At 38.6% G+C, this 23,540-nt stretch overlaps 3 protein-coding genes across 6 annotated transcripts; 1 reads left to right on the top strand and 2 right to left on the bottom strand.

Moving 5' to 3' along the window:
• Positions 1-3,800: 3,800 nt before the first annotated feature.
• Positions 3,801-6,342, bottom strand: c1h4orf48 (chromosome 1 C4orf48 homolog). Of its 2 annotated transcripts, none has more exons than XM_056748621.1 (4): positions 6,198-6,342; positions 5,802-5,950; positions 5,227-5,315; positions 3,801-5,012 (listed from the first exon to the last, which is right to left on the bottom strand). In XM_056748621.1, exons 2-4 carry the CDS (start codon positions 5,923-5,925, stop codon positions 4,941-4,943), a joined length of 285 nt encoding a protein of 94 aa, XP_056604599.1. In that variant the 5' UTR covers positions 5,926-5,950; positions 6,198-6,342; the 3' UTR covers positions 3,801-4,940. The 2 variants fall into 2 exon arrangements, with proteins under 2 accessions (XP_056604599.1, XP_056604609.1); XM_056748631.1 differs by having other exon boundaries at positions 5,802-5,927; positions 6,198-6,285.
• nelfa (negative elongation factor complex member A) lies at positions 6,342-11,804 on the top strand. Of its 3 annotated transcripts, none has more exons than XM_056748588.1 (12): positions 6,342-6,446; positions 6,808-7,017; positions 8,335-8,506; positions 8,998-9,159; positions 9,246-9,335; positions 9,437-9,564; positions 9,763-9,832; positions 9,949-10,037; positions 10,139-10,250; positions 10,385-10,686; positions 10,783-10,882; positions 10,973-11,804. In XM_056748588.1, the coding sequence occupies exons 2-12, from the start codon at positions 6,808-6,810 to the stop codon at positions 11,155-11,157; spliced, it is 1,620 nt and encodes a 539-aa protein (XP_056604566.1). In that variant the 5' UTR covers positions 6,342-6,446; the 3' UTR covers positions 11,158-11,804. The 3 variants fall into 3 exon arrangements, with proteins under 3 accessions (XP_056604566.1, XP_056604575.1, XP_056604557.1); XM_056748597.1 differs by having other exon boundaries at positions 6,363-6,446; positions 6,763-7,017; positions 10,388-10,686; XM_056748579.1 differs by having other exon boundaries at positions 6,363-6,446; positions 6,763-7,017.
• Positions 11,805-12,468: 664 nt separating this feature from the next.
• Positions 12,469-17,267, bottom strand: faah2b (fatty acid amide hydrolase 2b). Its single transcript, XM_056748608.1, has 11 exons — positions 16,703-17,267; positions 15,923-16,005; positions 15,713-15,846; positions 15,294-15,503; positions 15,066-15,185; positions 14,827-14,962; positions 14,617-14,734; positions 13,866-13,985; positions 13,642-13,750; positions 13,274-13,462; positions 12,469-12,865 (listed from the first exon to the last, which is right to left on the bottom strand). Exons 1-11 carry the CDS (start codon positions 16,886-16,888, stop codon positions 12,684-12,686), a joined length of 1,587 nt encoding a protein of 528 aa, XP_056604586.1. The 5' UTR covers positions 16,889-17,267; the 3' UTR covers positions 12,469-12,683.
• Between the last annotated feature and the right edge of the window lie 6,273 nt (positions 17,268-23,540).

The following is a 23,540-nucleotide window of genomic DNA, read 5'->3' as shown; positions in this document are numbered from 1 at the left end:
GTACAATTCTCACACAGCTTCACTGGTAAACTCATAGAACTGGCAGGAAACTGGAGGGGAAGTGGCAGAAACAAAGAGAGAACTGGCAGGAAACCTGCACGTCTCCATCACCATCTTCATAAACAGCGGATTACCCAGAATTATGTGAACCAAGCTGTGATCAGAAAATTGATGACTCAAGCAAAAATGTATTCAACAAATCAAGCATCTTTCAGGATCTGATATGCAGGGTCAGTTTAATACTAATATATAACATGCTATATATTTTTAAACTATACTGTTAAAAAATTAAGGATCACTTGACTAAAATGTATTTGGGGAAAATTTGATCTAAAAGCATTGCGAAAAAAAACATTTTAAAGTTATATTTAGTTTTTCACTTTTTACTATTTAATGATCATTTTTATTTTATTCTGTGAACTACTAACAATATTTCTCCCAAATTTCAAATAAAACTATTGTTTCTATTTGCATTTCTTTGCAGAAAATAAGAACCGAAGAAACAGGTCAAAATAACAGAAAAGATGCTCTGTATTTTTTCAGACCTCAAATACTGCAAAAGTTCATATTCACTTAAGTAGGCCTAATTCAACAGTAATACAGTATTTTTACATGTATTTAGGAAAAGTTCAAATTAAATTTTATGTGATAACCTTAATGTTTAGCACAATTTTCATGTGTCTTGTCATACTGTCAGTCTTTCACAACCCTGTTGGATGACTTTATATGTCACTCCTGAGGTTTGATTTTGTTGAAATTCTACAGACACTGGAGTGGAATGGCCACAATAAATCTAAAGTCACAATTAAATGAACATTTGGAGTGGTCTTCTAATTTTTGCTGTGGCTGTACATTTGTTATTATATAAATATTTTATTTCATTTTATTTAATGAATTTTTAAAAGAGTACAGGTACAGTATAACCAATAAGAGCCCACCTGGGAAATACTTGAATAATGTTCAAAAAAGCATTGCATGGTCAAACCTAAAGAAACTGGCTAGTAAACTGCCAATTCTGCAAATTGAAGGTAAATAGTTGCCACTTTGAAGACAGTATTAACATAGCATTGTTTTAGTTTTCCTTAGTTTTAACATCATTCTCATTATCACATTATTGTTCTGATTGCATTCTAAGGACTAAATTTGTGATCCTAAAATGTTTAACGGTATGTGTAACAAGCATACAGTTTATAGTCAAAGTCAGCTTTATTGTCAATTCTGCCACATGTACAGTACATACATATAGAGGATTGAAATTGCGTTACTTTCTGACTACAAAATGATGTATTTGTGTCATGTGTCCATTGTAAACGTATGAATTCCAGCAAACCAGTCTCACTTGTTTTCTTCGAAACATTGTCCATTTTCCTCTGGGACACATGTCTAGTGCCAGGGGCTGGGGCATCATCCAACCAGGACTGTCACTATCAGGACACAGGGTCAGAGCGAGGGACAGAAGCACATTAGTGAGTGCAAGTAAGAAAGAGAGCTAAAGAGAAATACTGGAGGAGGAGGGAACAGGAACCAACCAGATTCAGGAGACAGACAGACAGATCTGGGAGGGAGTCTGGAGGATTGGGGGTGTATGTATCTCCTCGAAAAACAGATAGCAACTCTGCTTTTATTTTTTCGAGGATCAGCAGGAGATGCGGAGACATCAGCAGATGTATAATGCAACAGGGCGCGTACCAGATTGTCACTCAAGTAGCACACACGCACATTTACAGTGTGTGTAATGGGGCAGTTTTTTGTTCAATCTATTTAATGCAACTTACATCTTTTCCTCCGTAGACCCCCTGCACAGACAATCTTCACTCCACACGGCTGTAAGAACTTTCTCCATCTCTCTTTCATGCATATGAAAAGTGAATATTTTATTATTAGACATAGCCATGCCTAGGCATATTCATAGCCCAGCCTGCTAATCAGTAATTCATTTGAGGCTTCTGGAAAAGCATGTATACATAATTCACATATTATGGTCTTTAAGTATTCATGTGGTCCTCATCATCATAGGTGGAATGCACTCCATAGACTTGAGCGAAAACCGGTGCAGTTACCATTAGATATTCATATTAGAGTATATGTTGTTTATATTCTGATCTCATCCGTAATGCAAGTTCATTTCGACCTAATTGATCAATAAAGTATTTGTAGTGATTGGCCTTTCAGTACACACCTTGTTTCCCCCCATCAACTAACTGTGTTCAATTAAAATTATAATGTAAATTGAAAACCAATATTTGAAATTATAATTGAAAGTTCACATGTCACGTCTAAAACCGATGCAAAACGCTAGCTCCGTTGGTTCCTTTCCAAAGCTCTCGGGAGTTTGCGCGCCCATGGTGTCATTTAGGGCGCGCTTGACCTGCGTCAACATGGTAAACGACTGAATGTAAAATATTACTACAAAACCCCAAAAGCATGTACAGGTTTCAGGTAATGTCAATGTGACATGACTAAAACATGACCAGATCTTCACTAGTTCATGCTAAAGGGCATGTCACTCAGGTGTTTTAGGTTGTGGTTAAACCAGCTTTGATGTTTGTAAATATTTCAAATGCATAACTTCTAAAACAATTCTCCTTCTTTAATTATTTTCTTATATTACTTAAGTGTTACCTGTTAAAAGAAAAGTATCTGCCACTTTTGTAATTTGATGTCCGTGTTATTACTGTAAAGGTTAAAGGAATAGTTCAATCAAGACTTGACATTATGTTATCACTCATTTACCTTAATGTAATTTCATACCCACATGCTCTTTCATGAAACATAGATTGTATAATATTTGTATAAAAATATTGACGATGATGAGTTTCCTTTTTTACCGATGCTGATAATCATGAAAGACAGACATGGTTGAAAGTTAGCTATTGTTATCTAATTTGCACTCTAAAAGTCTTAAAATGCACATATAGATAAAGGAAGTCAACATTTTTTTGGACATTGGTATTTCTAAAATCCTGCGTATTAACCTGGTTGTCTCTTCGTATAGCCTGTAAACCAGGATTGATTGCAGAATCTGCACCTCTTATGTGGCCATCACTCATTTCTGATACGAAACTTCAAAATGTGCACAAAACCATGTGGAAACCTGGCTACATTATAACACAGAGGCGTTCATCCTAGGCTGGGATGCTTTAAAAATAGGGGCATAAATCAAGAGTATACTAACTTCTCCAGGCACCACTACACAACTGCACTACAGCAAATGTACATTTGCTTTCTCACCGATACTTTGTGTTGAAAGAAATGAACACTATGTTCTGAGAGTTAGTAGACCGTTGTTTGATATTGCAGTGTTGCCAATGGTTTGAATGGCTTTGGGCCATTTTAGCTGCGCCAGGAGACTGCAGTTTTCTACCATATAAGTGATGGGAATCCTGATCTCTGAACTCTTGTGTTTACTGGTGTTGTGTCTGTTTTTTCTTTAAACTTGCTTGCTCTGCAGAGCTGTTTTCACACCCCAAAGGGAAGTGCTGCATTGCTGCGACAGTTATATTAAACCTTTATATCTTTGCTCCCCCATCTGGTCAGTTGATGTTAAAGCAAGATGGTGCATTCTGCTTGAAGAGTCATTTAGAAGCAGAACTGTAAATCACTTAGCGGGAGTACATTGAACAAGTCAAGACTGGGACTAATAGTGTTCTTATAATAGGTTGGTTTGAGCAAAACCAGATAATTACCAACAGTATTAAACAGAAAAGAGGACTTTCATAAAAAGAGAAACATTACAATGTTTTAAAATTGGATGTCATCAGCCCCTGTCAAAACCAATAAATAGTATGAGCAAGAGTGTATCATTTTTGTGAGCCAAGTTATATTTCTATTTCTATATTTCACATAATATAACCAATTAACATATATGGTGTTTGTCACAAATACACAAGAGTGAACAAGTAGAAACACAGACTTTGGTTTGCACAACTCATTTACATAAGCTTGATAAAACATGACATTAATATATTAACTGTGTTTCCTGTATAAGCAACAGAAGACATATGATCATTTATAGCTGCCCTTTATACAACATGTTAGTAGTTTAAGTATCAAAATGTGAAGTTAATTAAAAAAAAATGCATTAATTATGTTCTCTATCACTTTAATTTCTTTGTTACAAATATGATGTCATGAAATAACTGTTGTACACACAAAAAGACACCGTTACAGACGTGAATTTACATCTTTTGGAGCAAACTAATCTATTATCCCTTCTTTTATAAGTCCCTCATAACTTATTTTGTGAAGATATTTTTCCTTTCTAAATCTCTGCATATAAAATGCCAGGCTATAACTTTTCATGCAGTTGTATCTAACCATACATCTATGATTAGCAAACTCTCTAATGTCAACTGAAGTTCTACATTTAATAAGACTACACTTGTTATATATATATATATATATATATATATCTTAATGAATATAAATATGAGAATAAGAAATATGCTATTTTGTCTGACTGTAATCATATATATTTTTTCTGTTCTAAACAGAGAAAAGCAAAATAATGGTTTAACTGTCGAACGTGCAAATAATCATAATGATAAATAATAATGTTTTTAAACTTTGCAGTAGGCCTATATTTTCCACTGCAATGTGCCTAGAGATGAAACACTGACCCCTCTTTATACACTTATGCAATATTTGTAACTGCAACATAATGCAAGTGTATAAGAGCCACTTCCCTAATATGAATGTGTTGTTTAACGTTGGCATTTTTAACTTTCATTTATTTGTGTAGAGTTAATTAATTAGGAATGTCTATTTATAATGTTATAAGCACATGATATGGTGAAAAAGTAAACATGTATCCATGAATGCTCTTGTGCATGTTTGTTTGAGAGGGAGACTGAGAGTGTGTGTATGGCCATAAGAGCAGGTAGTATCCTACAAGTATATAAGGATTTCTAAATCTTTGTGGGGTGTTTATGTCCGGCCTTTCAGCGCAGGCTACTGGTAGGCATGCAGTCACACAAGGCCCTCCTCTCAGCCCTCAATACCAAACTCTCTGTCTGAAAAACAAATGGCAGGTAAAGCACAGATAAAGTTAAGACCCACAGTAGAGCTCTCTGCAAAATATCAACAGTTTGTTCTTAACAGCACTTATTGCAAACAATAACCATAATGAGTAACGTGTTTCACACATTGATATTGTAATTACAGAACTTTAAAGACATTTAATGGTTACATGCCTCATGATTCAAAATGTTCCCATTTCAGTCTTACCCGTGAATCGAGGTTAAAAGCTGTTTTCTTCAGATCTTGTAGGGCTCTTTGCATGAACTCAAACGCATGACAGTCAACACATGGTCGGCCTGTTAAACAACAGAGAAATTAGTTCAGGATGTGATGCAGGTGCATATCTCGAGCCCATTGTGTTACTCAAGTTACATTAAGGGGTAACATTCACCAATCATTTACTCACCCTCAGGTTGTTCCAAACCTGTAGAAATTGCTGAACACAAAAGAAGATATTTGGAAGAATGTCAGTAACCAAACAGATCTTATTCCCAGTTTACTGCCATAGTAGGGAAAATGAATACTATGGGAGTCAATGGGGGATAAGATATGTTTAATTACTGACTGCAAATATCTTCCTTTGTGTTCAGCAGGTCAAATAAATGTTTACAGGTTTGGAACAATCTGAGGGTGATTAAATGATGACAGAATTTAAATTTTGGGGTGAACTGTCCCTCTAACAGCGTAACAACAAGCGTAACATCTATTATAAACATTATTATAAATTCGATACGATACGTTGTCTATAAACGCATATGGATACAGAGGTCATCGTGTCTTACTCTCAGCGGGGATGACTGTTCCTGGCTCCTCGGCATTAGTGGGTTTGATACAGACGATCTGGAGCAGCATCAGCAGCATCACTGTCGCTACAGCAGCGCTTGGCCTCATTCTGTCGGGCAGCATCACTGAACAAACGAGGCGACAATCTCTGCAATATTACAACACAAACACTTACGCTACAAATAAAGGAAAAAATAAAACCTACAAACAACATGTTTAACATCCACATGTAATCGTTTAGGCGCGTTTGTTTAAATCGACTTATTAAAGACAAATAACCCCACAAAAAGCGCAATTGCTGGACTGGCAAGCAATCTTTTTTGCTTAATTTTGCCAGTTTACAGAATAAAACATGAATGTGTTTTAAAGACTGGAATAGAGCAGACGTGCATTACCTGTAGTCTCAGACAAAACCAGACAGTAACGTTAGTCAAACCACCGCCGTCGTATTCAGGGCACAGAAGCGTTGAGAAGCGATTTATTTTGTCCTTCGCGGAACACCGTAGGATGGAGCCCAGAGGTTCCTAATGCTCAGTTTATTCCTTTTGTTCTGATTGGCTGCTGACTGACGGTCACATGGGTTTTAACGTTCAAACCGCTTTGACCAGCCCAGAGCGTGCTTGGCTAACGTTAATGTCTCGAAAGTACGTTCACATTACTTATTTTATGACGTGATGACGTTTAATCAGATATTGTATTTGACTGAGCGCATTGTTTATTAAAATGCATATGGCATGAATTCGTGCTTTGTTATTTACTGTGCCAATAAAAACCATATATCACTGTAAGGGGTCTTAAAGTGACCATGAAACAGAATAAACGACATCAATTAGTGAAAAAAAATATGTTTTAAATAACATTCACAAGAAAAAAGACATACTGTTTCCATTTTAAATGGTTTCAATCGCTACAATTTAGTCATGATCGCATGGGTCCTTCTGCTTGTGTGTGTTTTCTTAGGTAGCCTTTTAAAATGCCCGATCTCAGTATTCGTCTTTTTCCAAGATGGCGTCGATGAGGGAGAGCGACACCGGCCTGTGGCTCCACAACAAACTTGGATCGACAGACGAGCTGTGGACACCTTTGAGCATCGCCTCCCTACTAACAGTGTCAGTCATCGACAACATACGCCTGTGTTTTTCCACCCTTTCACCTCCGGTGAAGCTGAAACTTTTGCTTGGGATGCTGCACCTCCCGCGCAGGACCGTGGATGAGGTGCGACTGCAGGACTCACTCTGACCTGCTGCACACACTGTCTTCACTCACGAGCGTGCCATGTTTTATAGGAATGACGTGTTAATTATTGGTAATATTTGTGTTCTGTGTTACTGACACCTATATGTTGGATGTAAAGTATAATAACGTGGCTTCCACCACGAGACCCCTGTAGCTTACATGGCTGCAAGCTGCTGCCTGGATCGTGTAAACTTTCTAAGCATAACTTCAGTCGCGCTAACTCGCTAGCATGTTTGTGTGTTTCCTTTAAGATGCTGCTTTCTTTAGGCATACGTTTAACTTTGGTGGAGAGAGAGCGTTATTGGCATGTAATACTGATCAAAAGTGAATATTTAAAATGCACCGCAAAGCGTCTGGTAACGTTAAATGAATACATGTTGGCATAGTGGGATAAAACGCCCCCCTTTGCAAAATGTGCATCGTGCAACCATATTTGTGACCCTGTACAACAAAACTAGCCTTATTGGTAAATTTTAAGAAATTGAGATTTTTACATCACCTGAAAGCTTATATAATTAAAAAATAAAGCTTTTTATTGATGTATGGGTTGTTAGGTTAGGGCATTATCTGGCAGAGATACAACAGTTTAAATCTCTGGAATTTGAGGGTGCCTTAATCTAAATATTGAGAAAATTACCTTTGAAGTTGTTAATCAGAGGTGCTGTAGCAGGCACTCTCAGTCTCACTCTCGGCACTCACAAAAATAAAGTTTTTATACATTATGGGTAGGAAATGTACAAAATAGCTTTACGGAACATGATCTTTACTTAATATCCTAAGCATTTTTGGCATAAAATAAAAATCTATAATTTTGACCCATACAATGTATTTTTGGCTTTTACTAAAAATGTTTCTGTGCTCCTAAACACTTGTTTTGTGATCCGGGGTCACATGTTCCAGCAACATACTATTGTCATTGTGCAAAATTGTGACTGTATAACCTCGGATGTCATAAAAAGGAAAGAAAGATGATACACTTTGAAGATCCATAAATGATAATTGATTAAATCATTATCACATTTTATAGTAATAACAAAAACTACTTTTTATGATAGCATTGCACTTTTGCTGTAAGACAGAATAACTTAATAGTATTTATTTTGAATATAAGTATTTAAAAAGAAACATAGAAAACTATGTCTGGCTTAATTGCAATGCCAAAGCAAATACAGTAGCAGTAATGTAAACAATGGCAGTATGATCCAATCACAACTATAGGGAAACCCAACAGCGGTGGTAACAAATTCATTTAAGTGATTGATTAAATGGACCTCACTCTCTGTTCTCTCATTCTAGATGAAGGAGGCTTTGTCAGAGATCATTCAGCTGGCCACAGTGGATTCTGAGCCATGGGTTTTAATGGTGGCCGATATCCTGAAATCCTTTCCAGAGACAGGCTCACTAAACCTGGAGCTGGAAGAGCAGAACCCTAACGTACAGGACATACTTGGAGAGTTACGTGAGAAAGGTCAGACATGAGTGGATTGGAGTGCTTTGAGAAGGTCTTGTGTTGTTGTTCAGCTAGCTTTTAAGTCTGACATTTATACATTGCATCTTTACTGGTGTTTAAAATCTGCATTCATCCTAATATAGACTTGTCGTCACGTTATGATCGTTGTTTCTGTTGTAATGCTTTATCTAGTAGTATTTATTTGATTCTGTGGGCTGGACAAGACTGAATTGAACTCGCCATTCATGCACACAGGCACTAGGAACTGTGGCAACTGTGAAGCCTGTTTATGATTTCAACATGAAAGAACCCAATATTAGTGAAATTTTGGGTTTTGCATGTCTATTTTCATATTTTCACAAATACAGCATTGGAAATGTTGAGTTTATTGTTGCAATTTTTGATTTACAATGTTATATTATTGCCAGATTTACAATTAAAAGGTCTACACATAAGCACTTGTTGAATCATAAAAATGTGAACTTAAGTGCTTTTCTCTCTTCATTCAGTAAATGAATGTGAAGCGTCAGCCATGTTGCCTCTGGAGTGTCAGTATCTGAATAAAAGTGCTTTGACTACACTGGTGGGGCCGCTCACTCCACCAATTAAGCATTTCCAGCTGAAGAGGAAACCCAAGAGTGCTACGCTCAGAGCTGAACTGTTGCAGAAATGTATGTTTAAGTAGTCCTATTCGTTTAATTTGACAATTCATATTATGTGTGGTCATATTCATGTTGGTTTTTAATTTGCTCTAAAGCCACAGAGACGGCCCAGCAATTGAAGAAGACAGCAGGAGTGCCGTTCCACTCCAAAGGAAGAGGGCTGGTAAAAAAGATTGACACCACGAGTAAGACTCATCTGACCTTCCCTTAAATGTTTCCTCGTTTCTGTCTATTGTAACAAAGCAACACACAAAAGTGATATTAATCCCTCTGTCTGCTCTCACAGCACCACTGAAGGGAATTCCCAAAGCACCATTCCGCAGCCCTACTACCCCAAGTATGTTTAGCCCTCCCAGCAACAGAACTCCTATCGCCCCTGCACGTACGCCCCTGCGCAAGGAGAGAGGAGTCAAGGTAAACATCCTGCAGGGGAAATAATTTGGTTATTGAGAATACGGGTGATATGAGACGCTGTTACAGATTCACTGAAAATCAGCTCACTTTTCCAGCTAACAGTTACATTATGGAGTGAATCGCAAATTGGATATTGTTTGGGCCTCTACAAACTGGTTTCCATTGTCACATTTTGTAATTGTGTGCATATACTTGCAGCTGTTGGATATATCTGAGTTGGATATGGTAGGAGCTGGCAGAGAAGCCAAGAGGAGAAGAAAGACTGTGGGTAAGTTCAGGAAAACAATTCAAAAGTGTGGTTTCTGCACCTTACGGTAAACCTGACCTGATCAAGAATGATTCTGGGGTTTGTAGTTTTTATGTATTGTTTTTTATCTCATTCAGACACAGAAGCTGGAGAGAAGGCTGCCAAAGAAGAGGCTGTGGTCGAGAATGCAACACCAGACTATGCTGCTGGCTTGGTATCCACACAGGTATTCACAGAAATCTCCTGCCGGCTGTTTTGATTGTGGGGTTGTTAAACGCTTGGAACAGAACAATCTCTCATTGTCCTTTTCTTCATTTACATTGACAGAAACTGGGGGCACTAAACAGCGAGAGTGCCATGCCATCAACCAGCTACCTTCCCGCCACCCCCAGTATGGTTCCCACCTCGTCGTATATTCCCACCTCAGAGACACAGCCAGGTGAGCATTTGCGGATTACATTAGATTATCTAATAATTTGTCAAAACAGATGTGACTATTATGATTAAGGAAAAAACCCAAAATATGTAGATTATGTGTTTCCTTCAAAGAGTTCTTAAGTCACATTTTTTCAGCAGCGAATGCTGGTGGTTCAGGGCGCGAAACTACAAACCGGCAGTCCGAAGAGTTGTCCACACCCAGTGCTGCTCCTGCTTCACTACCTAATCAGTTTAAACAGCGGCCGCCCATGTATAACGCCAGCACTGCCAGTCCCACCGCCCCTACTTCACCCACCACGCCAACCAGCACCCCCACCAACAATGCCCCGCCCTCTGCTGCAACAGCCGCACAACAAGACATGCCCACGCAGTCACCCACCACCGCACCCACACCAGCGCCTCCACAGACCCAACCCAAAAAGAACCTGTCGCTCACGGTGAGAACATCTTTAATTCATTCATACTATCATACATTGGTTGCATAATGTACAGTTTGTTAAAATTGTCATCTCACATTGCTTGCCTACCCACAGAGAGAACAAATGTATGCCGCCCAGGAAATGTTCAAGACCGCAAACAAAGTCACAAGGCCAGAAAAAGCCCTTATCCTGGGCTTCATGGCAGGATCGCGAGGTATTCTGATCTTATTATATATATTCTCATAACATTCTTACGTTCCTCAAACTCAGTTTGTAATGTCTTAATGTTTGTCTGGTCCAACAGAGAACCCCTGTCCAGAGCAGGGTGACATCATTCAGATCAAACTGAGCGAACACACAGAGATTCTACCCAAAGCCGATGGAACCGGCAGCACCACCATGCTGGTGGACACAGTGTTTGAAATGAACTACTCTACCGGGCAATGGACCCGCCTCAAGAAATACAAACCCATTACCAACGTCTCCTGAGGAGGACTGGGTTAACAAACTTACACACAAACACACACACACACCTGCTCGGTGCGTTTACATAGACACATATGTATACATTCACACGCTCCTCTTAATCATCATCTGAGGAGGACTTCTTTATAAACACAAGTACCATGTACACATGCTGGACTGTACATGTATATAGGGGCCAAATTCTTAGGTATTGGGAATTGTAGTGGGAGAATTTTTGGATATTGGTTTCCGACAGGTGCAGGACTTCCCGCTTCAATGACCTCACATTCTGTTTGTTCCTGCATTGCCAAAGACAGGGACCCTCTTATTAGACAGTTGTTTTCTTTATCTTTTTGTTAACATTTGTACTGTTTCTCGTTTCGGATTCCTAGTGTCAGGGAAATGTTGCAAAATTGAGGCAGGGGTTGTTAGTTTTTATTGACACGTGATTACAAGATCTTAAAAGGGTACAAACATGCTATAACCGTGTCCCACAAATTAAAAAAGCATCCATTTTCAAAGTGAATATGTTAGGAAAAAGTTCCTTCTTGACCAAAGGGCAGAAAAAAGAAAACAAACAAAAAAGAGAAGTGTAAAACTGGTTATTTTGTGTTCAAAATGTTAAGAATATTACTTTTTAAAAAGAGGAAAAATAAAAGAAAGTGTCCAGATGTGTTTAATTCATTGCCAAACCCACAGTGAAAATAATATTGGTTTGTTGCAACAGAGAAACATTTTCAAAACACTTATCTTTAATTACCTCTTTGTTCTGGCATGAAGTAAATTAATTTGACCTTTTTGTCTCAAACATAAAGTCATGGATATGCTGTAGGAATTCCTGATTATAAACAAATGTTGAAATTAGTTGAAAGTAGCACCAATGTTCTGATGTGACTCACAGTGATTAGATGGTACGATTTCTTTGGACACATAAGGTGTATGTTTTAAAATGATGTCTTTGCATGATTGTGTTCTTCAGAATAATTTAAAAAGTAGTTCTTCTCATGTGGTATTGATTTCAGCTTTTAAGAATTACTTGTTCTGTTTCACTCTAACACCGTTTCTACACCGGACACGACAGGGACGATGTGACATGACAACCTGCTTGTTCTTAATGGGTTTGTCACCTCTCGCTGCGCAGCATCCAGTGTGGACAATATTTGAAATTATAATGGGCTCTAATGTCTTTTGTTGTGACGCGTCGGGCCTGTCACGTCCGATGTAGACAACATTCAACACAACTTTATGGTTTATTATTACAGTCTCTGTTTATAGGATAAAATCACGCAGAAAAAGATACAAATGGTTATGTCCATTCATGAGTCATCTACATAATTGTTTTAGAATTACATTTAATTGTACATTACTACAGAAGAAGGTTAAAAATTTCACAAATAAAACAAAATCTCACTTCTCCAAAATATAACAGCTTGGAATTATAACTGTAGCCAAGACAGAAGCTTTTCAAACAGCTCATTTACCTCACGTAAGTTAAAACAGTACTGTTCAGGTTTGCAACATCATGCTTAGATATAACCATTCAGAGAGATTCAATCATCTGACACTCCAGGATCTCTCCAGCCTCCGAAAGTCTTCTCCAGATAAAGCGCCACAGCCATCGTCAGACGGTCTTGAAACTTCCCCGCCACCACCTGCACCCCCAGGGGTAATTGCTCTTTACTCAGCCCTAGTGGACACTGGGTCACTGGTAGCCCCAAGATGTTCATAATTCCTATGATTCGTAACAGAAAATGTAATGGTCTTTTACAATGATAATTTGTGCCTTGTGACCTGATTAAAAGTATTTTACTTTAAACTTTTTACCATGAATCATTCGCTGAACTATAACACAGTTTCTACCCCTCTCAGATCAATAAAAACACTCCTTATGTCAACGAATGAAAGCCCTCTATAGAGTAAACTCTGTTCCAGTGCCCAAGCTACAAATCACTAATGAGAACCGAAATAGCATGGTGGTAAATCATCTGAGCTGGTATCTATAAGGCTGAAGGTTCAAACCTCACAACATTAGATAAAGAGTCTTTCAGCACATCTAGCCCATTAATGAAACCAATTATAGTCAATTTCAGAAACGCACTGCTTATCAACCATAAAGTCAGCATGTGTTTTCCTTTCCTACCTGTGTAAGCTACATTAGATGGTATGAATAGAGGGTGATGGTGTTTGGGGGCGATAAAAGGATGAGAGGGGTAGAGCAGAACTCCATCTGTCCCCAGCAGCTCATCCATCTCTCTCTGCAACTCCTCCTTCTGTCTCAGGATGAACTGAGATGGTACCTTGCTGTGAGTCTTCTCATACAGAGCCAAACCTGGGAGGAAGGCACAAGGGAATTACATGTTATATACAACAATGGGGTCTCCTCCACCCATCACCTGTCTATATATCAAACCATCTGGCAGTGTTTATGCTAATAATCCTGAACAAACATCATTCAGACATATCTTTGTATCTTTTATGGGTATTTTAGTGTTAGAAGGGTTGCATTACCAATTGCAGCCACTGTATGTTCAGATCTTCCAAAAATTCTCTTTATCACCTCCCATACGAGCCAAACAGATCGTCCTTCAGCCATTAGCTCAACAAAAGGTGTGCAAGGCTAGAATACACACACACACAAACAATCAAACTTAGTTTTGTTGACAAAACCAGATGCTGTTGTTCAAATCTTCTGATGACAGCAATTAATTAAGTTTGAAGAAAATAAACTATACTTTGCCATCTTTGTCAGGCAGGGCCAAGAAAGTGTCCCAGATCTGAAAAGCGTATTTGAGCTGTGGAAAACTAACTTGCTTCACAGTAACTCCTAGATCAGCCTCAAAACTAGCAACCACCTGTAAAACAACAACTTATCTGCAGTTCAATATATACTGCCACAGAAAAAATTCATTTCATAGACCATTTCATAGACTATTTTCTGTTTTTCTGAATTTGATTGAATGTGTATGGGTAAAAGAATAATTTGTATCCTTCTTTGAACTACTAATTATTTGGATTCTTCCAAATAGAAAAAAGAAAACTGGAGAAACAAACGATTTGAAAGAAAAGATTCTCTGTATTTTTACAGACCTCAAATAGTACAAAGAAAATAAGTTCATGTTCACTTTTAAGCAGTGATATTTGTGTTTAGAATAAGTTCAAAAACTTTTATTTTATGTGATAACCTTGATTTTTATGACAGTTTTCATGTGTCTTGTCATGCAGTCAATCTTTCACATTGCTGTTGGATGACTTTGTCACTCCTGAGGTTTGATTTTGTTCAAATTCAACAGACACTGGACTGGAATGACCACAATACATCTAGACATGCTGATTAAATGAAAATGTTAATGGTCGTGTAATTTTATTTGTGGCTGTATAACAGTTTTTTTAAGGAAAGTTCATAAAGAAGGATTGTTTCATATGTTTACTGTTGTACTGACCAAACGAGGATCACTATAGCCATTGTTTCGGAAGACTTCTCACCCTCTTTTGAGCTTCAATGAGCTGGTTGTCTACTGCCGTTGTCAAGTGAGATCCACCATCATCTACTACGGTGAAGTAACGCAACTTTCTCAGATCCACCTTTTGAGAGAGGGACAACCTGAAAAAAAATGAATACTTGTCGGCATTTCTACACCTTCACTGTTAAATGCTTTGATTTCCCTGAATTATATCTTTGTGTTTGATATGCACTTGTCTGCATTGGGTCCAGCCATAATCTTCATAAGCGGTAGCAGATCTTCAGCGTAGCGACACATTGGACCAGTGCTCACGAAGTCGTCATGGAGACCAGAAAATTCGGGCATCTGACCATCATTTGACACAACACCTGAAATCGATAAAAACGTCATTTTCTTGTCCTATGACATACAAATCTCATACTTTTCAAAATAACAGAAGAAGGCTGTGTTTGCTTTTATTGTCCCACAGACCTCTTGTGCCTTTGTGGCCAAAAATCCCATTGAAAAACGACGGAAGGCGGATACTTCCACCAATATCAGAGCCGAGGCCTATTACAGATGCACCACCACCTATGATACTACCCTCTCCACCTACAGAAGAGAGGATGCATTTTAATACTATAGTCTCCCTTAATAGGATGCATCTTAAAAAGAAAAAATCAAAACAGTATAGAACAGAATAACACAGTGATACAAGACCTGAACTTCCTCCAGCTATCCTTTCTAGATTATAAGGGTTGTTGGTGATTCCATAGAGGTGGTTGTTGGACTCCAGCCACATGCAGAGCTCACTGGTGTTTGTGACACCTATAGGAATTGCTCCAGCTCGCTTTAACAAGCCCACAACAGGAGCATCCACACTTGAAATGGTGTTAGCCCTGGATATCAACCCGGCAGCATTGGGCATACCTGGGAGCAAATGAGAGACAGATCGATCAACATCTACTTTTGTCTGTTAGGAATAAAGCACAACTTAATTCTGGACCTACATGCAGGGATTTCTAGATATAAATCTACCTAAGAACTCAGTCCTTACAAATCAAACAAAGTGTGCACTAGAACAAGACGGATAGATGGCTGTTTTTGAAAGAGACCAGAATGCATTAAGCGTTGTGTACCCTGAAGTGAAAAAGACTCTTTGACAGTTATGGGAACACCCAGCAGTGGAAACTGATGTTTCAGAACATCCTCTCCTCCTTTCTCCTCTATTTTTTTATCTGCCTGAGCAGCTTCCAAAAGGGCTGATGAGAACCTGAGAGAGAGAAAAAAAATGTATAGTAGTGTTCTTAAGTTAGATGATTGTAAATGCAGTGAAGTGGAGAGCTCACCTGTCTTTGACTATAGCATTGAGAAGTGGGTTTACTTCCTGTATTCTGTCAATGTATGCCTGAACAACCTCCACACTAGTAACCTAAATGTACAAATGAGAGATGTTCAGTAATTCAAAAGACCAAGAAAACCACATAAACTATATAATCGTTGACATGATTGTCATGACTGGAACTAATGGTTTGTTCTTTTTATGTAATGTACATGCATTTTTATGTTCAATTATGTTATTTAATATGTATGTTTAGGAGAAGATATGGATGCTTTGCTGTGACACTTTGCGTAAGGTTTAATTTGGTTATTACATTAGTTATTTGGTTATACTGTCATTCAAACTAACATATACAAACCTTATAAAAGATGCATTAAATAAATGCTTTTAAAAATATGTTGTTGTTTACTGTAAGAAAGTTACACTTATGATCATGCACGCATTAACAAATGTTAATCAGACCTTATGTGTAAAGTGCTAGAGATTTTCTATTGAAAAGGTGTCCGAGTGAAAGAAGAAATTAGCCAAACGTTACCCTGCGGAGCCAAAACAACACATATTCAAGATAACGCTGACACGTAAATCATTTTAAAGATAAATCTCAAGATATCTAAAAGACAAAATATGTATGTGCAAAACCAACGCATTCAACACATAAATTATAGTACATAAACAGAAAACAAGCTGTTAGACATGACGTCATCTCAATCACTGTCATCCCTCAACACATGCGTTTCTAATGTTTATTACTCACCATATAAGGGCTAATGCAAAAATAAAAACAAACCTCTCTCCGGCGTATCTTCTGAGCCAACTGCGCAGCAGAAAGCGTAAGAAGCGGGTTTCTAATGAGAGGAAGACGCTTGGGTCTGCCTGATCTCCCGGGTGAGACCATCCTAAAAAGTGCCAAAAGCAGCCTAGGTACCAAGACCTGGAGGAAGTGCTGCACGCGCTCTCCGAATGTCCAAGACATCGTGCAACAGTCCGAATATACCTAGTTTTCAACTATATATAGTATGCGAAAAATAGTACGTCCACTGAGTGTCCAGTATATCAGGGAAACACTATATAAAAAAAGCCAAAAACACAAAGAATAGACGAAAATACCCGGATAACAACTGCGGCCACCAACAGTAGTCTAATAAAAATAATTGAGCGGTCGTGGAGCGGTCAGATGGTCGTGTAGTGTAACACCTGAATAGTGACAGGACTCAGTGAACAAATGTGTACTTTTATATAGTACACTTGATAAAATACTGAGCTTTGAACTTTCTTATCAACCGTGTATGGTAGAGATTGGAGCCATCAGCGGTTCGGATAAGTGCGGTCCGCTATCTACGCTTAAAAATAATTACGCGTGTCTACACGGGGTTGTACGGTAACGATCCGCCCGTAGAGTCGAATTGTGGAAATTATCCGCTGTCTGGACATCTAGATTTGATTGTGGACTATGCAATCACAGCATTTGGATATGGGAACGGTATATGACCTTATTTATATATGGTATGTGACGTCAAAAATGAATATCTTAAATGCACCGTAAAGCGTCTTCTAAAGGCTAGGCGTAGTGGGGTAAAAACGCCCACTTGGCAAAATGTGTATTGTGCAACCATATTTGTGACACTGGACAACAAAACCAGTCTTATGTGTCAATTTAAAAAAAATCGATTTTTACATCACCTGAAAGCTAACATAATAAAATAATGAAGCATTTTGTATTGATGTATGGGTTGTTAGGGTAACGTTAGGACAATATCTGGTAGATCTACAACCATATAATTCTCCAGAATCTGAGGGTGCAAACAACATTGAGAAAATTGCCTTCGAAGTTGTTAATCAGAAATCCCACAGAATTTATATAGTCATGGGCTGGTTTACCAATGACAGGTTCTGTATAAAGTGTGAGCCCATACCAACGGCCATGGAAAAGGCCATCAAAAGCCTTGGCGGTGGTACACCATAGACCTGAAAGAACAACTCAGGCAAGAGTGAGCCAGTGGACTCAAGAAAACTGAACTGAACTGAAACTCTGGTGCTTCCAATTTGCCTTGTTGCCATGCATGAGGTGGCCAATATCAATGTATGAGCTCACGGTGTCTCATTCCAAGGACCTGGAGAGATTGATGTGTACACAAGTGAGGATATGGCTTGGGCCACCAAGATGCCTTAGCAACATAGGGCTGAACGGGAATGGAGCTCTGTCTCTTCTCATTTCAAGCCTGGTGGAGGAATATAAATACACCAAAACAAGGTTAGAGAGGATGCTGAAAGAATCCTGTGATCCCTGTTTAAGAGATGCTGCTCCAACAGTAGAGACTGGGCTGGAACCCAAAACAGCGGTAGGAGTTTCAAGGCAGCCCTCAGACATAAGGACATCGTGGGAAAAGTTCAACATGGCAGATGGGGAATTGGTTTGGCATCAACCACACCCACAAGACGAAAAGCTACATCAAAGGAACAGCTACAACTGGTAAGAGGAAGAGAAAACAATTAGATGCGCCAGAGCGGCCTCTCAAGCCCAGCAAGGTATTCAAAGAACCACGTAATCAAATGTTGTTGTGTGTCATAATGTTACGCCATACGGAACCTGGGGCACTGAGCATGCATTAACGGTGCCAGTGGGGCTAGAACAGCCTTAGCCAACGGCGTTAGAGAGTCAGACTCGTGACCAAAAGGTTGTCGGTTCGATTCTCAGGGCCAGTGGGTAATGAGCAAGGCACCTTACCCCCACTTGCTCCTCCAGCGCTGCAGTGATAGTAGCCCACTGTTTTGGTGTTTTTGTGTTCTCGACTTGCAGTATTTGAGTTTACTACTCACTGGATGGGTTAAATGCAGAGGTCACCATAGCTGACAAATAGGTCACACTCAGAGGACAGGTCCAGTGAAGGATAAACAATAACTGGCCAGTGATGTGGAAAGAAGAAGCCAATGTTTTTTTTGCCAAATGGACACAGCATGGGCTCCCAGATGACCTTGTAACAATGCGACACACACCCAGGTAAGATCAACCTGCGGTGGGCCTCCTTGGGTGAGGGTGTCTTGTTATAAAGGGCCGAGATACCCAATAAGGCTGAGATGGGAATCACAAAGGGCGTTATCAGCAGTACCTCACCAAGAGGCATCTTTCATCCAGGAGATGTCTCTCTTATAATAGCAAGGGAAGGTAAGTATGTATTTCTATAATAATTTATCCCCCAAACACAGAGGATGCATGCCTACCTGATGATCCCAGAACTCCTTTCCTACATTCATATTCTTGACTGCTCCCCCTGTCATGCATAAGGCATGGCAAATGTCCTAATGGGCAATTCAACTGTGCTGAAATAGTGAGATTATAACACCTAGTCCTATTAAGCGAATATTAAAAGGAGGAAATGAATGAAAATGTCCAGATGTGTTTAGTTCATTGCCAAACCCACAGTGGAAATAATATTGGTTTATGTTGCAACACAGAGCCACTTTCAAAAACACTTATCTTTAATTACCTGTTCGGTCTGGCAAGAAGTTTTTGTCTAAAACATAAAGTCATGGAAGATGCGTTTAGACTTCCTGATTATGAATGATGAAATTAGTTGAAAGATTTAATATAGCACCAATGTTCTGATGTGACTTACAAAAGGGTTTAGACGGTACGATTTCTTTGGACACATAAGGTGGATGTTTTAAAACGATGTCTTTGCACGATTGTGTTCTTCAGAATAATTGAAAAAAGTTGTTTTAAGAATGACTTAAGAATGTTCTGTCACTCTAACATCTATAGTTTATTATTACAGACTCTGTTTTGGGATAAAGTCATGTAGAAAAAGATACAAATGCTTATGTCTATTCATCAGATATCTACAAAATTGTTTCAGATTTACATTTAAGTGTACAATGGATATTTTTTGCCTTGTGACCTAATTAAAAGCATTTTACTTTAAACTTTTTACCATGAGTCACTCGTTGAACTATTGCCCTGTTTCTCCCCCTCTCAGATCAATAAAAACACTCCTTATGTCAACTTAAAAAAGCCCTCTATAGAGTAAACTCTGTTCCAGAGCCAGAGTTACAAATCACAAATGAGAACAGAAATACCATGGCGGTAAAACATCTGAGCTGGTATCTGCAAGGTTGAAGGTTCCAACCTCATAAGTGGCATACACTTTACTCTTTATCTAATGTTTTTGATTACCACAAGCTTTAAGAGTCTTTCATCACATCTAGCCCCTTAAAGAAATGAATTATGGTCAATTTCAGAAACCAGCTGCCATAAAAATCTGCATGTGTTTTCCTACCTGTGTAAGCTACGTTAGTGATTAGAGGGTGATGGTGTTTTGGGGCGATCAAAGTGGTACAGCAAAACTCCCCAGCAGCTCATCCATCTCTCTCTGCAACTCCTCCTTCTGTCTCAGGATGAACTAAGATAGTACCTTGCTGTGAGTCTTCTCATACAGAGCCAAACCTGGGAGGAAGGCACAAGGGAATTACATGTTATATACAACAATGAGGTCTCCTCCACCCATCACCTGTCTATATATCAAACCATCTGGCAGTGTTTATGCTAATAATCCTGAACAACCATCATTCAGACATATCTTTGTGTCTTTTATGGGTATTTTACAGTTTTTTACAATCGTTTTTGCACTAATAACAGAACCTTCATGTCATTTTTCAAAACTCAAAACAGTTATTATTTGTAAAAGGCTGTTCAGTGTTGAAAACTTTGCATATTTCGTTCATATCTTTAAAGAGACCTTGCATTTGCAGAAGCATGGTTTCAAAAGACTAATTTATAATGAAATAGCATAGGAACATTACTTAAGATCATCCATACACAAGATACCCATAGTTTCACTGTGTATTTGTTAGTACAATCATTAAATATAGTTTTACAAAATGTGTGATTCAGGTTTCATTAATTTACTGTAGACTAGAGAGAATAGTACAGACACAGTGGTATCATTGAAATACTGTAATCTGGAATTTATTGATGAAATAAATCACAACATACGTTTTCCAAAGGAACAATTTAGATTAAAAAAAAAACTGTGTACTGTAAACTGAAGTGTTTCTCTCTGCACTATGCATCTACGTTTCCATCAACCCGGTCTTGTTGATTTGGCCACAGGTTCTCATCTACATCACAATGGATGTTATCATTCGCTAAACATCTTGGAAAAAATCTTCTGGCATGGTGAATCCAGGCCTGACACTGTTCTGCTCTGATGTCATTGCATGCATCATCCATGGCCTGGAGAAGAGTGACTTGTTCGTGAGGGTGCCTATCATAGACCTTCCACCTCCATGTGGAGAAAAACTCCTCAATTGGATTAAGGAAAGGGGAGTATGGAGGAAAATACAGGGTGAGAAATTGTGGATGGGCCTGAAACCATGCTTGGACCATTATCCCAAACTATTACGTAGGTCACACCATCAGCTCTACAGACCTGATTTAGCTCATCAAGGAAGGCTATGAGGAGAGCTACATTATATGACCCAACACGAGGTCTGCGTCCAACCACTCCATCTTCTGATATAGCTGCACACATGGTGATATTGGCTCCACGTTGTCCAGGTACTTCGATGGTTGCCCGCTGGCCAACGAAATTCCGACCTCTCCTTGTCTTGGCTAGGTTAAAGCCTACCTCATCCAAAAATAAGAATTTGTGATGGTTTTCATCAGCATCCAGCTCCACCACCCTCTAAAAAGACAAAAACAATTACTGATTACAATGACATAGAATGTTTAGAGATTTTTTCTCCCCCAAAAAAACGGCAAATTGATCATACCTGGACATACTCATTCCTCAGTTGCTTCACTCTATCTGCATTTCTTTCAAAAGGCACATGGTATAGTTGTTTTAAAGACACCTGATGGCTTTTCAGCACCCGTGCAATAGTCGGCAAATTTATGGCTTCCACATTGATGATCGTTTTTGTCCAAGATGTGCTGCCGAAATTTCTCTACTCACTGTAACAGTTTCAAGTAGTGTAAGTTTAGTGGATTCTGAAGACTTCATTGCGCAAAGTTCTGATGATTGAGGCCACAGATGATCTTCTGAGGTTTGGTTGAAACATTGTAGCTGCTGCACTCATTGTCATGCCATTATTTATTATGCAGTCGACAACCATAGCTCCGATTTCTTTCGACACCATTTGCTGTTGCTGCCGATGTCTAGGTCTGTGGTCTTGTCCTCTACCACGTTCCCCCACACCTCTCAAACGAGGCCCATGGCCACCTCTCTGGTGAGGCCTAAGCCCTCCTCTATGACGAGGCCCACGGCCACCTCTCAAAAGGGGTGGTTGTCCCCTTCTATTCCTTTGACCACCATGTAATCCTAGCCTTTCACTTTCCACTTCTGGCTCCATGTCCTCACTATGTTGAGTAGGCTACTAGGATACCTCTCATCATACTTATATATGCGTACAAATATGTGAAATCAATCAGCAGTAATGAGTATTCATTGCTGTAACTCATTAAAACCACAAATGCAATTACAGAAAAAGTGACATCTTGCATACAGTTATGTTGAATATGAAAATGTGTTCTGTAAAAGAAGTACATGGGACCATAGAAACCATATCTGATAAAGAATGAAATATGACTTCCATAGATAATGTAGTCCATCTGGGTCATATTCTGTGGTAATTGGTGTCGAATGATCTAACCTGAAACATTCAGAATCTAAACATGGACTCAATTGTTCATCAACTTCCATAAAAGCTTTGCTTCAAGAGTAATGCAACAGTTACTTATCATTTTAAGCAGTTGTAGCAATTGATAGTTTTTATCTTTGTAATGAAATGAATACACACTCAACTCAGATGTAATGTGGGAGTTGCATTTTGAAATAGTAATACTTTGATGTTAAGTTGTGTCATGTTGAACAGGTGATTTTTGTTAGATGAACAAATGATCTTAGTTTCATGTGTATTGTATCCAAGCAAAAAGAGTTTTGAAAAATGGCGTCAGGGTTCTAAAATTAGTGCCAAAGTGATTGTAAAAAACTGTAACCCCACTTTCCTTCTTTTCACAATTCAGTCATTTCAGCCAACAAAACAAAGCTAAAACAATAATGGCATGACAATATATTATATAATGATTTAATATCAATACATTGTTTGCTTTTACTTTTTTTTGAAGACAACTTTAATTCTGAAGAAAATAAACTATATCTTGTCAAGAGAAATAACAGAAAATAAAATAACAGAAAAGATAATCACTATTTTTTCACACCTCAAATAGTACAACGAAAATAAGTTTATTTTCACTTTTAAGCAGTGATATTTGTGTTTAGAATAAGTTCAAAAACTTTTATTTTATGTGATAACCTTGATTTTTATGACAGTTTTCATGTGTCTTGTCATGCGGTCAATCTTTCACATTGCTGTTGGATGACTTTGTCACTCCTGAGGTTTGATTTTGTTGAAATTCAACACACACTGGACTGGAATGGCCACAATAGTTTTTTTAAGGAAAGTTCATAAAGAAGGATTGTTTCATATGTTTACTGTTGTACTGACCAAACGAGGATCACTATAGCCATTGTTTCGGAAGACTTCTCACCCTCTTTTGAGCTTCAATGAGCTGGTTGTCTACTGCCGTTGTCAAGTGAGATCTAGTAACGCAGCTTTCTCAGATCCAC

This window comes from Triplophysa dalaica, chromosome 1 (assembly GCF_015846415.1).
Source record: "Triplophysa dalaica isolate WHDGS20190420 chromosome 1, ASM1584641v1, whole genome shotgun sequence".
In the NCBI taxonomy this organism is placed as follows: domain Eukaryota; kingdom Metazoa; phylum Chordata; class Actinopteri; order Cypriniformes; family Nemacheilidae; genus Triplophysa; species Triplophysa dalaica.
This window is presented reverse-complemented; position numbering and strand designations above follow the sequence as displayed.

Bases quoted from the DNA above. Each gene is read 5' to 3' on its own strand.
- c1h4orf48 (XM_056748621.1), bottom strand. From the start codon at position 5,925: ATGCTGCCCGACAGAATGAGGCCAAGCGCTGCTGTAGCGACAGTGATG. The intron at 5,316-5,801 runs GTAAGACACGAT...GTTGTTTAACAG, and splicing joins AACAGTCATCCCCGCTGAGA to GCCGACCATGTGTTGACTGT. The intron at 5,013-5,226 runs GTAAGACTGAAA...TTTGTTTTTCAG, and splicing joins CTTTTAACCTCGATTCACGG to ACAGAGAGTTTGGTATTGAG.
- faah2b (XM_056748608.1), bottom strand. From the start codon at position 16,888: ATGTCTTGGACATTCGGAGAGCGCGTGCAGCACTTCCTCCAGGTCTTG. The intron at 15,847-15,922 runs GTGAGCTCTCCA...TCTCTCTCTCAG, and splicing joins AATGCTATAGTCAAAGACAG to GTTCTCATCAGCCCTTTTGG. The intron at 15,186-15,293 runs GTCTTGTATCAC...TCTCTTCTGTAG, and splicing joins GATAGCTGGAGGAAGTTCAG to GTGGAGAGGGTAGTATCATA.
- nelfa (XM_056748588.1), top strand. From the start codon at position 6,808: ATGGCGTCGATGAGGGAGAGCGACACCGGCCTGTGGCTCCACAACAAA. The intron at 7,018-8,334 runs GTGCGACTGCAG...CTCTCATTCTAG, and splicing joins CGCGCAGGACCGTGGATGAG to ATGAAGGAGGCTTTGTCAGA. The intron at 10,038-10,138 runs GTATTCACAGAA...TTACATTGACAG, and splicing joins CTGGCTTGGTATCCACACAG to AAACTGGGGGCACTAAACAG.